General features: G+C 52.3%; 1 protein-coding gene across 3 annotated transcripts in view; it reads left to right on the top strand.

The window, feature by feature from the left end:
* COL27A1 (collagen type XXVII alpha 1 chain) overlaps positions 1–13147 on the top strand; it is a 2221286-nt gene that overhangs the window by 1555931 nt on the left and 652208 nt on the right. For all 3 annotated transcript variants that reach the window (XM_085614179.1, XM_085614180.1, XM_085614178.1), the window contains exons 35-36: positions 6504–6557; positions 8064–8117. In XM_085614179.1, coding sequence (XP_085470305.1) covers positions 6504–6557; positions 8064–8117 — 108 coding nt within the window. The remainder of the gene's footprint in view (positions 1–6503; positions 6558–8063; positions 8118–13147) is intronic.

Genomic DNA, 13147 nt, shown 5'->3' with positions numbered 1-13147 from the left:
GCAGGCTGAGAGCGAAGCTTGGAAGCAGGCTTAGGGCAAATCTTGGAAGCAGGCTGAGGGCGAAGCATCCCATGGTTTGGAAGCAGGCTGAGGGTGAAGTATCTCGTGGTTTGGAAGCAGGCTGAGGGCAAAGCGTCTCATCTCATAGTTTGGAAGCAGGCTGAGGGCGAAGCTTGGAAGCAGGCTGAGGGCAAAGCATCTCATGGTTTGGAAGCAGGCTGAAGGTGAAGCTTGGAAGCAGGCTGAGTGCGAAGCGTCTCATGGATTGGAAGCAGGCTGAGGGCGAAGCATCTCATGGTTTGGAAGCAGGCTGAGGGCGAAGCTTGGAAGCATGCTTAGGGCTAAGCGTCTCAGCTCAAGGTTTCTGAGAAGCAGAAGGAAATAAACAGTTATTGAAAAAACAAAAGAATCGTAGATTTTTATAGAACTCAAGAGTATTGTTGTGATGTCATTATGGATATGTGTTTACATATTAATCCTGGATTTCTGCAGGCATCACTTGGTGACTCCTTTTGCTGCCATTGGAAGGCTTGCGAGGGAAACAAGCGCCTTCTGAGAGTGGTGCCACTGAGAAGGAAAGAAAGCGCAAACACTCATGATAGAGTGTGCTTTGTTGAGGCAAACCCCATTCCAATGAATCTACAGCTCTATGACAACGGTTCTATTCTGCTGCCTGATCTGCCCTGTTTATTTGGATGTCATTTTGTGGGTTAGAAGAATACCATGGGGTCCTTCCTTCCAAGCCATTCTCTTCCGTCCATAATGTTGATCTAGAGTGGGTTCCTCTGCCAGTGATCACCTCTGGAAGGCTGTGCCAGCCGAAGGTGAGCTCAAGAAGTGCAGCGGCCAAGGCACGAGGGGTACAAACAGATTTCACAAAAATCAAACTGCTTGCATTGACGTATGAATCCTTAGTTGTCCATATTTTGATGTAGCTGTGACAGGGAATCAATCAGCGATGACGTGCATTGTCGATACAGTGAGGGGCTCAAGGACTCCAACTTGGAAAGGTGTGACTTGCTTTAGTCGCAGCACAAGTCTTAGAGCCTTACAGTGAATCTCGGATATTGTTACTGAAGCTCTCCTGTGTTTCCTGTGCAAGAAGTATTGGCCCCAGCTCTTCCGTCTTCCTGATATCAGCAGGCCTTGTAACATGGCCATAATATCTTCCTACAGCCACCGCCTCCTTGGGTGAGGTACCCCAAGGGTCCCCTTAGACTAGTTGTGCTTAGTGTCCCCGTTGCGTCAGATTGCGGATGAGAATGATCCGCTGCCTTCATTTTTTTTTTGAAGTCCACCAAGGGGCATTCTATCTCTGTTCACACACCTAAGAAGGAAGCTAGATATACTGCGCCCTCAGGCTTGTCGTCTTCTGTTTTATGGGTGCTCCGGAGAGAGTGAACCAGCTTTACATGTTCCTTGAAAATCAAAATGAGACAAAAGTGGGTCGGCCTGGGCTGTCTCCAGTTCCAAGGTCACTTCCAGAATGCCCCTTTGCAGCTTTCTGTGCCGCCTGTGCTGTCTTCCCAGAAACATCAGCCGCAGCGGTAAGTACTAGTCTTCTGACAGGACGCCTTAGACCGGAGAAGCAGTGAGCTTGGTTTTTAGGAGCTGAAAAGGGGCCTTGCTCTTCTCAATATCTAGGTCATCTTGATGATGGCGTGGGAATGATGTTTTATGAATCTGTTCCTACGTTGGAGAGAGTACAGGCTGCCTCTCGAGGTGCGGAGGGGGCAAAACCTCCCCTTCCATTGACTAGAGGAACAGATCTTAGGAGGAGGCAAGGAACTGCTCCATGGTGGGCATCTTTCCCCATCCCTGTTGAGGAGAGGAATGGATCTTGGACGGGGCACCATCTTACCTCCTGTGGCAGAGAGGAACGTATCTAAGGGGTTGGGGAGACCATCTCCCCTACCATGGCGCAGAGGAACAGATCTTGGTAGGCTCCCGGGAAGAGAGGAGTAGATATGGGAGGCACATCTGCCTATCTCTGGGGCAAATCAGCAACAACCAGCGATAATTATCGCTAAGCGCACTTAGCGCTAGGATAATTAACGTGGAATTTTATCGCTGAGATAGCGTGCTATTAGCAACGCTTATCTCAAAAGCGATAAAATTCCAAGCACTAACTGCCAAATGTGAGATTATCGCTGGAATTCCAGCGATAATCTTACAAAGATTGGCGATAGCTTGATGATAGGGCAAGGCATATTTAGCCATGATATCCACCTTACATAGGATATCATGGCTAAGTCAGTCTTGAAGCAGGCGTAAGGAAAGTAGCAATAAGAGATGTTATCGCTACTTTGCTTGTCGCTCTGCAGGTTAGCGTGCTCATTGATAATTGGAGAAATGTCGCTTAGCGACATTTCTCCAGTTATGTCAGGGCAGGAACGCCCACTTTGAATCTCATTAGAGATGCAAAGCTGGGCGTTTAGAAAACAGGCGCTAATGCAAGGATTCACGTGATAGCGTGACCTTGCTGATTAGGTGATAAAATTATCGCCGCTTTTCGTCCGAAAACGGACGCAAAAGCGGCGATCATATTTCATCGCCTCGTTGATGATATGCCCCTCCCTTCATTGAAGAGGTAAGAGGAATGGGCAGGTCACTATCTCCCCTTTCATTGAAGAGAGAAACAAATATTGGGGGCAGCATCTCCTCTCCCGTTAGAGAGAGGACCCCATCTTTAGGGATAGAAGCACCATCTCCCCATTCGTGAGATAGAGGGACAGATCTTGGGGGCACCATCTCCCCGTCCATGGGAGAAAGGAATGGGTCTTGAGGGCCACATCTACATTCCCCTCGGAAAGTGTTATCCTCCAGGAAGAATCAAACTTTCCATGGAACTCCCATTTTGACAGTTTTGTAGGATCTGTGCTGCTCAATTAACATGATCCGACTTGACAATGTCCGTGAAAATGTCCTGCAACTATATAGGTATCTGCAGGCACACCAGGGGGCATATTATCAAGCCAGAAAACTACTGCTAAAGCGGCGATAATGGGCTTGATAATATGTCGCAGGGGATTCCAATAGAAGCCCATGTTGACACTAGAACATGGGCTTCTATGGGAATTCTCAAGGGCATATTATCAAGCCCATTATCGCCGCTTTAGCGGCAGTTTTCTGCCGCTAAAGCGGCGATAATTTTAACGCCATTTCTTGATAATATGCTCCATCGTGTCCAAAGCAAGCCCAAGGATACCTGTAGAGAGGGTTACATGTTCTTTTCAAGTCTGGATTGCTGGCTCTATGGCCATGTGTGATCTCATCCACAGGTACACACTATTTACCTTCAATGGTTAAACCTGCTGTACTTGATCATGGATGTAATTCCATTTCTCTTGGGAAAGGTGACAGCAGAGACCTTTGCTGCTGAGGTGTGAGGACAGACGAGCCCTTTGACAAGAATGTTTTTCTGCATGGTTACAGACTTGCATTTTGACCGCAGACCATGTGTTCTTCTATAGGGGTCCTAGATTTACCGTGACCTGGAGTCCAGGCGGTTAGTGCGTTCCTGCACTGTCAGTGTCTTTTGCTTCAAACACACCAAGGAAGCAAAGAGTCAAGACGTTCTAAGAACGACATGTAAATGAGTGGCGGCTCTGAGACTGATGGCCAAACTTCCATGGCGGAGGCTCACGCAGGATATCTGTTTTAGGGGCATATTATCAAGAAACGGCATTAAAATCTTCGCCACTTTAGCGGCAGAAAACTGCCGCTAAAGCGGCGATAATGGGCTTGATAATATGCTCTTGTGAATTCCTATAGAAGCCCATGTTACAGTGTGAACCTGTTCTTCTATGGGAATTTACAAGTGCATATTATCAAGCACATTATCGTCGCTTTAGCGTCAGTTTTCTGCCTCTAACGCAGCGATAATTTTAAAGCTGTCCTTGATAATATGGCCCTCAGTTCTTACCCTTAGTATAGCGTATGATGAAATCAGCCAATTACAGCTCTAAAGACTCGGTCAAGGCCAGGGTGTTATGCCTGAAATAGTAAAAAAGTACAAGGCTTCTGCAGAAGGCCCTGTTTACATCAGGGCGCAGGTTACAACACACTCTATAGTAGTACAGCCAGAAAGAGGGCGTCCGCACCAACAAGCAGCTACTCGATGAGGCTGGACTCATATCATTCGCTGACTGGAGGCTAATCCAATCAGTGGGTCTGCTACTATTGCATCCGGGGTTCCCATCCAATCCTGGGGAATACTTCCTGCATGATCCGTCTTGGATCCGTCCATGTGAGGAGGGCTCTCCCAGTCCCCCAGAAAGGAGTTTTAATTAACTCCAGACCAGGAGGCCTTGGCCATTGCCAGCCGAGTGGCTGGGGGTCAACCCAGCAGGGGGAGTCTTACCTAAATACAGGTGAGAACTAGAGCCTACTCCAACCCACCAAGCATCTACTAAGGATACAGAGGGGCACGGGGAGCTTGAATGCCCACCACAACGGCTCCCCATCCTCGCCCACTAAACCCACCGGCTCTCAACACCAACATCCTACATGCTGCAGAGACAGAAATAACCAGGAGGACTTTACCAGGAGGGTGCTGGTAGGCATGCCTCCTAAAAGGTACAGGAATCCCTGGCTATAGATAAATGGTGCCACCACTGTCAGTCTACCACAGCCTGGGTAGAGAGAGTAGTACCACTCTGTAAAAGAGGGGTCCACTTCGTGCCCCCTCGACCTCAGAGCCAAGCTCTAGGGTCTCAATCCATGTAAACAAGAAGGCTCTCCGCAGGCACGTGTGACTGTCATATTCACGAAGATGGAGGTCAAGAAACCCTCAGCAGCTTTCCAGTGCCTTGCCAGGAGATCAACATAGGGCAGGGAAGCAGCTCTCCAGAGTCGCGGAGAAGGCTTACCGTCCCAACACCGGGATTAGCAAGCAACTGACTAAAAGACTACAAACCATCCAGAACGCGGCAGCTAAACGCATCCTCAACCTCCTACAGGGAATTCACGCCACACCTCGGAGCTCCACAAACACGCTCAATTCAAACTCCTCACACACATTCAGGGCACTCAACAATCACATCTCCTTCCACCAACCACCCAGACACCTTCGCTCTGCAGGACTCTACTTGCACGTATCCTACACATACAGAGACCAGATCAGGAGGCCGGGCGTCTCTTACATCGCTCCTAAAGCATGGAACAGCCTCCCACTCCACATGAGAGCGTCCTCCTCTCTTCTTGAATTCCACAAGAACTTAAGACCTGGCTTTTCAATTAACAAACCTACCAAAGGCAGAGCGACACCTGCTCAGCACCAGGAGACCCTCGCGGGGGTGAGTGTGCTATACAAATGGACATAACTAACAGTGAGGGCAGTTAGGAGACTGGGTTTGGGGCGGACCGATAGGGAGGTGTCGTGGGGTCGTATGGTAAGCACCCAATAATTACCGTCTGGAGTCTGGTTGGAGTACATTTATAGGAAGGGCTCTCGGGGTAGGTTGTATGGTTAAGTGAGCAGTAAGTGCAGTAAAAAGATTTGGTCTGGGGCTGATGGATAAGGAGGGGTCACGGGTTGCTACAGGTAGGTAGAGTTTATGTGATGGAGTAGATAGGGAGTTGTCTTAAGCTGGTACAGGTGGGTGCCATGTAGACGTAGACACAGGGTGAGTGTTGTTGGAGCATGGGCAGAGTTAGAATTAGACCTCCTGGAAGCATGGTGCATGTGTAAGTGTAGGGGGTATTTAAAAGGGGTACCTCTCAAGTATTTAGCTGAAAGGTGAACCAGGGGTGGTGTCCTCACTTCTCTTTGCACTGCCTCTTCATTGTTGCGATCCACAATGGTTGTGTTCTGATGCAGCAAGAATCACTCATTCAAAACGAGTCTGTGGTGTTTTTCAGGTGCATGCATGGTGTGTGCAGGGCTTGTGTGTGGTATGTGGATGATGCCTATTTTGATAGTGAATTGTATGTGCATGGTACATTAGTATATGCTCAGAGCCTGCATTGTTGGTGCATAGTTTGTGTGTGGTATGTGGATGATACATATGTGGCACATGCATTGTATGTCCAAGGTATATACCTTGTACGTGATGCATGTGTGTTGTGTGCATGGTGCATGTGTGGTATGTGCATAGCGTGTGCATTTTGCCCTTGTGTTATCTGCGTAGTACATGCTCAATCATGTGTAGTTTTGTGTGGTGAATGCATGGTTGGCATGTGGTATATGATGCCTCTGTGCTGTGGTCATACTCCGAGGCAGGTTATGAACTGATGTGGCCGTGAGCTGCTCCTTGGCTTTTCTACACCCCACTCTCCCCCACCCCACCACCAGATTGTAGAGAGATGTATCTGCCAGTCGTATATTCCGCCCCCTCAATGCACAGCACTCCATTGGTTTATAGTGAAGCCTGCACTGTGAGTCCAGAACATATTTGGGCATATATGAGAGAAATCAGCGGATGTGGGGAATTCAAATCAAACAAGAAATTAGAGTTTCTGACATTTGTTTATTGAGCATGATGTGAAAAATTATTTTTCAGGGTGACTTGGGACTCTTGGGGGCTGCTGGTGAGCTGGGCCTGGTCGGCGTGCGGGTGAGTACTTCTTGCATATGTGAGGAGGTTGCTCCTTCACACACCATGTCAGTGTTCACTCCGGGCCTGTGTCATTAGAGGTAACATGCAGACAGGGGGTGGACCATGAGAGAGTTAAGGAAGCTTGCACAAGTCAGGAAGGGAGCAGAATTGCCCACTTCACACTTGCTGTGACTATCCGCATTGCCCCCCATCCTACTGAATTGGTTGGACTCTGCTGCAGGAGGCAGAAAGACATCTGAATGGTGTCTGCTGTGAGCCATGACACATGGAGTGAGTGTCTGATGTGGGACGCAACACGATTTGTGCCTCCACTGCACGAGGTAACACAAGGTGCGAATGTGTAATGAGCCCCAATGTACCCCAATATAGACTTAGGTAGCTGCACGTCCTTTTACCTACATTCATCCTACCTTACTCTACATAACGGCTCTGGCGCTGACCTTTTACCTAGTTAGGTGATAATAAATGTTGTGTGGTTTTCTTCGAAAACTAGCCTTATTTATTATGCATGAGGATTCTTAGTATCACAGCAGAATTGCCATCTTCTGTATAAAACTCTGTACAAAAGTCACTGCAATCGTCATCCTTGAACGACAGACCCATAGTACCATTACACATCACGGGAGAACCACTGAGAATAGTTTTTGGGTATAAAAGAACCACATCTTCACTGGGCAACCAGAGGAGAAGCTTCCACGCTGACACGAGACGCTGAAGTACCTGCACTCAGACACTCCAGCACGCAGCGGTCTGACATCCCTCGCGGGGTGTCCAACTCGAGACCACGACGGGGTCCTTCATTCTCTCCCATCAGGTAATGGCGTTGACTCTTTCCTAGGGGATTCTTGGCTTTACACGCACATGCATGCTAGGTACACTTAGAAAGGGTGTGCATTGTAGGAGTATGCTAGATTTCTGCCATGTATCGATATGCCTGCATATATCTACTGTTTTAGCACCATGGTAGAATTCTACCTTTTATTTACTGTGTCGGTGCTTGTAATCTTATATATCTGTTTCTGTCTGTTCATTGTCGCAGCAAACATGTTTTGTACTAGAATGACGCTGGTTCAATAAATACTTATTGAAAACGTCTCCATCGTTTATTCTGTGTATCTCTCTGAGACTAAGTGAGCACGATTTACTGAGCGAAAGGTACTGCACTGTTTCTACGATCCCTGAAGGATCAAGGGTTTCATGTTCGATAGTTGCCAGAAACTATTCGCTCCTTGGTAATGGCCGTGGGCTTATAGTGGCACTGTGAGCTCGCTGGTCTACAGACTAACTTATCCTTATGGGGTGTCTGGAACCAGTCTGGACACCAATCCCTTAGTTTATGTTGTCTAAATACACAGATCCTATATATTATTAGGAAATACACAACAAATGTGTCTTGTTCACATTGTGACACATGGCGTGACTGTCTGAAAGAGTCGGGATGTGATGGAAGTTGAGATAAATGCAACAAGTTCCCGTTGTTTGACACCTATGTTTCCGCTGCAGGGTGAGACAGGACTGGAAGGAGACAATGGACCTGCAGGACCTGATGGACTGAAGGTAGGAGCCATAGAGATGAGACTTGGTGGAGAGCGTATCAGAGCACCAGGGAGCACAGATGCCCCAGAAAAGATCCCAGCATCAGGGAGCGTCAGAGGCCCCAGAGAACATCAGAGGCCCCAGAGAGCAGCAGAGGCCCCAGAGAGCATCAGAGGCCCCGGAGAGCAGCAGAGGCCCCAGAGAGCAGCAGAGGCCCCGGAGAGCCGCAGAGGCCCCAGAGAGCAGCAGAGGCCTCGGAGAGCAGCAGAGGCCCCAGAGAGCAGCAGAGGCCTCGGAGAGCAGTAGAGGCCCCAGAAAGCAGCAAAGGCCCCAGAGAGCAGCAGAGGCCCCAGAGAGCAGCAGAGGCCCCAGAGAGCAGCAGAGGCCCCAGAGAGCAGCAGAGACCCCAGAGAGCAGCAGAGGCCCCAGAGAGCAGCAGAGGCCCCAGAGAGCAGCAGAGGCCCCGGAGAGCAGCAGAGGCCCCAGAGAGCAGCAGAGGCCCCAGAGAGCAGCAGAGGCCCCATAGAGCAGCAGAGGCCTCGGAGAGTGCCAGAGGCACCAAAGAACATCAGAAGCCCAGAGAGTATCAGAAGCACCAGATAGCTTCTGAGAGTGCCAGAGAGTAGCAGTGGCCTCAGAGAGTGCCAGAGGCACCAAAGAGTGTCAGAAGCCCAGAGAGTGTTAGAAGCACATGAGAGCGTCAGAGACCCCAGAGAGCATCAGAGGCCCCAGAGAGCGTCAGAGGCCCCAGAGAGCATCTGAGACCCCAGAGAGCGTCAGAGCCTCAGAGAGTGCCAGAGGCACCAAAGAGCATCAGAAGCCCAGAGAGTGTCAGAAGCACCAGAAAGCATCAGAGACCCCAGTGAGCGTAGAGACCCCCATGAGCGTCAGAGACCCCAGTGAGTGTCGGATTTCCAGAGAGTATCAAAGGCCCCAGAGAGTGCCAGAGGCCCCAGAGAGTGCCAGAGGCCCCAGAGAGGAGCAGAGGCCCCAGAGAGGAGCAGAGGCCTCAGTGAGTTTCAGAACCCCAGAGAGTGCCAGAGGCCCCAGAGAGCAGCAGAGGTCCCAGAAAGTGCCAGAGGCCCCTGAGAGTGCCAGAGGCCCTAGAGAGCAGCAGAAGCCTCAGAGTGTGCCAGAGGCCCCGGAGAGTGCCAGAGTCCCCGGAGAGTGCCAGAGGCCCCAGAGAGTAGCAGAGGCCCCAGAGAGGAGCAGAGGCCTCAGAGAGTGCCAGAGGCCCCTGAGAGTGCCAGAGGCCCCAGAGAGGAGCAGAGGCCCCAGAGAGGAGCAGAGGCCTCAGAGAGTGCCAGAGGCCCCGGAGAGTGCCAGAGTCCCCGGAGAGTGCTAGAGGCCCCAGAAAGGAGCAGAGGCCTCAGAGAGTGCCAGTGGCAGCAAAGAGCATCAGAATCCTAGAGAGTGTCAGAGGCACCAGAGAGCTGCAGACTGCCCAGTGTGCGGCAGAGACCCCAAAGAGTGTCAGAGCTTTAGAGAGTGTCAAAAGCACCAGAGTGCGGCGGAGCCCCTAAATATCCATCAGCTGCCAGATAGTCACGCACCCCAAGAAAGCATCCTGGCCTCGTAGAGCCAGATAGTCACCCAGCCCAGGGAAGCAGTCTTACCCCACAGAGCCAGATAGTCCCCCAGCCCTAAGAAGCAGGCTGACCCCATAGAGCTAGATAGTCACCCGCCATAATAAGCAGCCTGACCCCATAGAGCCAGATAGTCACCCAGTCTAAGGAAGCAGCCTGACCCCATAGAGCCAGATAGTCACCCAGCCCAAGGAAGAGGCCTGACCCCATAGAGCGAGAGAATCACCCAGCCCAAGGAAGCAGCCTGACCCCATAGAGCCGCATAGTCATCCAGCCCTAAGAAACAGCCTGACCCCATAGAGCCACATAGTCACCCAGCCTAAGGAAGCAGCCTGACCCCATAGAGCCAGATAGTCATCCAGCCCCAATAAACAGCCTGACCCCATAGAGCCAGATAGTCAACCAGCCCAAGAAAGCAGCCTGGCCCCACTGAGCCAGATAGTGATCAAGCCCAAGGAAGCAGCCTGACCCCATAGAGCCAGATAGTCACCCAGTCTAAGGAAGCAGCTTGACCTCATAGAGCCAGATAGTGCTCAAGCCCAAGGAAGCAGCCTGGCCCCATAGAGCCAGATAGTCACCCAGCCCAAGGAAGAGGCCTGACCCCATAGAGCCAGAGAGTCACCCAGCCCAAGGAAGCAGCCTGACCCCATAGAGCCGGATAGTCACCCAGCCCTAAGAAGCAGCCTGACCCCATAGAGCCAGATAGTCACCCAGCCCAAGGAAGAGGCCTGACCCCATAGAGCCAGAGAGTCACCCAGCCCAAGGAAGCAGCCTGACCCCATAGAGCCGGATAGTCATCCAGCCCTAAGAAACAGCCTGACCCCATAGAGCCACATAGTCACCCAGCCTAAGGAAGCAGCCGGACCCCATAGAGCCAGATAGTCATCCAGCCCCAATAAACAGCCTGACCCCATAGAGCCAGATAGTCAACCAGCCCAAGAAACCAGCCTGGCCCCACTGAGCCAGATAGTGATCAAGCCCAAGGAAGCAGCCTGACCTCATAGAGCCAGATAGTGACCCAGCCCTAAGAAGCAGCCGGACCTCATTGAGCCAGATAGTCAACCAGCCCTAAGAAGCAGCCGGACCCCATAGAGCCAGCTAGTCATTCAGCCCTAAGAAGCAACCTGACCCCATAGAGCCAGATAGGCACCCAGCCCAAGGAAGCAGCCTGACCCCATAGAGCCAGATAGTCACCCAGTCCTAAGAAGCAGCCTGACCCCATAAAGCCAGATAGTCACCCAGCCCAAGGAAGCAGCCTGACCCCATAGAGCCAGATAGTCACCCAGCCCAATGAAGCAGCGTGACCCCATAGAGCCACCTAGTGATCAAGCTCAAGGAAGCAGTCTGACCCCATAGAGCCAGATAGTCACCCAGCCATAGGAAGCAGCCTGACCCCATAGATTTGGATAGTCACCCAGCTCTAAGACGCAGCCTCGCCCCATAGAGCCAGATAGTCTCCCAGCCCTAAGAAACAGTCTTACCCCATTGAGCCAGATAGTCACCCAGCCCTAGGAAGCATCCTGACCCCATAGAGCCAGACAGTCACCCAACCCTAAGAAGCAGCCTGACCCCATAGAGCCAGATAGTCACCCAGCCCTAAGAAGCAGCCTGACCCCATAGAGCCAGATAATGTCCCAGTGCTCCATAATGTGACTGATTAATAGATGTCCCTCCATTCATAATGTGGCTGAAAAAGCACGGTCCAGCCCAACAAAATGTCAGTGAGTAAGCAGCTCTACCTCCATATTGTCATAATTGATTAATTACTGTTTTTAAATCTGTCTGATCACCAAAATGGGGTTTGTGTAGTCCTAGAGTTTCTAAAGCTCTTAGTTCTACCATATCCTAAGTGTATGTTGGAGGGAGGACCACCGGGGAGTCGGGGAGACTACTCCAGGGCACCTTCCTACCGCAAAGTTACAGCCAAGCGCCACGAGAAGCCTCCTGGGAGAGGTCCTTCTCCTGTGATCGTACTAGGCCCAGTAACACCACTACACAGGACTCCGTATTAGTTGCTTATCTTGGTACTTTATAAAAGGTAGCACGTTCAATATATTTACAGGGGGATCGAGTGATCCGGAAGAGTCTCAAGGTCTTTGTGGGGGCAGGGTAGCGGGACAGTCTTAATACCAGCCTGGTACGGGAGGTTCTGCGCCAGACCTTGCGGGCTGGTCTCAAAGCAGCTCGGACGGGGGGAGCCGCGACGGTGTCTGCAGGGCTCGGGTGGTAGTTCCGCTTGGGTCGAGCCGTGACACAGTCAGCAGGGCTCCGGTGGTAGGTCCGCTTCGGTCGAGCCGCGACGAGGTCAGCTGGGCTCTGATGGTAAGTTCAACAAGGTCGGGCCGCGACAGCGTCAGCAGGGCCCCAAAGGTTCGTGAAGGTCTTGTAAGCACGATGGAGCCGCGACGTCGTCAGCAGGGCTCAGAAGGTGGTTTCGGGAGGAGTCTTTCTCCGCAGGGTCAGCCGCGATCCGATCAGCAGGGCTCTTGACTCCGGGATACAACTGTCGTCTTGTTGCCGGGTCGCCCCAGATATAGGGCTGGAACCCTTTGATGTCCGGACCCTTGCGCCCGGGGGGGGCGGAGAGGCCGGGCAGGGAGCGGCCAGATGCCCAGCAGGAGAGGCGCCAGGCCCCAGAGAGCTGTGGGGCGATCGCACCTAGGTGTGGAAGGACGGTCGGGGGTCCCATCGATACTGCCCTCCGCCGGGAGTGGGCAGGGCTCACGTGGTATCCCCGGGGCCAGGGGTTGGCGCCTCGATGTCGGGCCTCGCCGGAACCGAGGCCGGGTGGAGCGGGGTCACGCAGGTGGTTACGCAGAGTCACTTACAATCCAAAATGGAGGAGCCCCGAGGTGCATGGGACCTCGTGCGGCTTAGCGAGGGGGAACAGGACCACGCCACGAGGCCGGCTCCAACATGCGTCGCCCCCAGCTGAAGGCAGGGAGAGTCACCCATTTCCTTGGGGGTTCTCCTCGCCGAGGCGGAAGAATCTGGACAGGCCGTCGGCATTGGCGTGGTCGTTGCCGGGCCGGTGCTCCACGGTGAAGTCCATCCCTTGCAGCGAGATGGACCATCGCAACAACTTGGGGTTCTCGCCCCGCATTTGCATTAGCCACCGCAAGGGCCGGTGGTCAGTTTGGACTCTGAAGTGTGTGCCGAAAAGGTAGGGCCGGAGCTTTTTGAGAGCCCATACCACAGCGAAGGCTTCCCGCTCGATAGTGCTCCACCTCTGTTCTCGTGGCAGCAGTCGGCGGCTGATAAAGGCCACAGGTCGGTCGAGGCCTTCGGCGTCCATCTGGGAGAGGACCGCCCCGACCCCGTACTCCGAGGCATCGGTCTGAACCACAAATTCCTTGCTGTAGTCAGGGGCCTGTAGCACAGGGGCAGCACACATGGCCGCCTTGAGGGCTTCAAAAGCGGTCTGACAGCGGGGCGTCCAGTGCACCGCCTTGGGCTGTTTCTTGG

The sequence above is a fragment of the Triturus cristatus genome, chromosome 1_2, assembly GCF_964204655.1.
Source record: "Triturus cristatus chromosome 1_2, aTriCri1.1, whole genome shotgun sequence".
Lineage (NCBI taxonomy): Eukaryota > Metazoa > Chordata > Amphibia > Caudata > Salamandridae > Triturus > Triturus cristatus.
The sequence above is the reverse complement of the archived record's forward strand: the minus strand, read 5'-3'. Positions and strand labels throughout refer to the sequence as shown.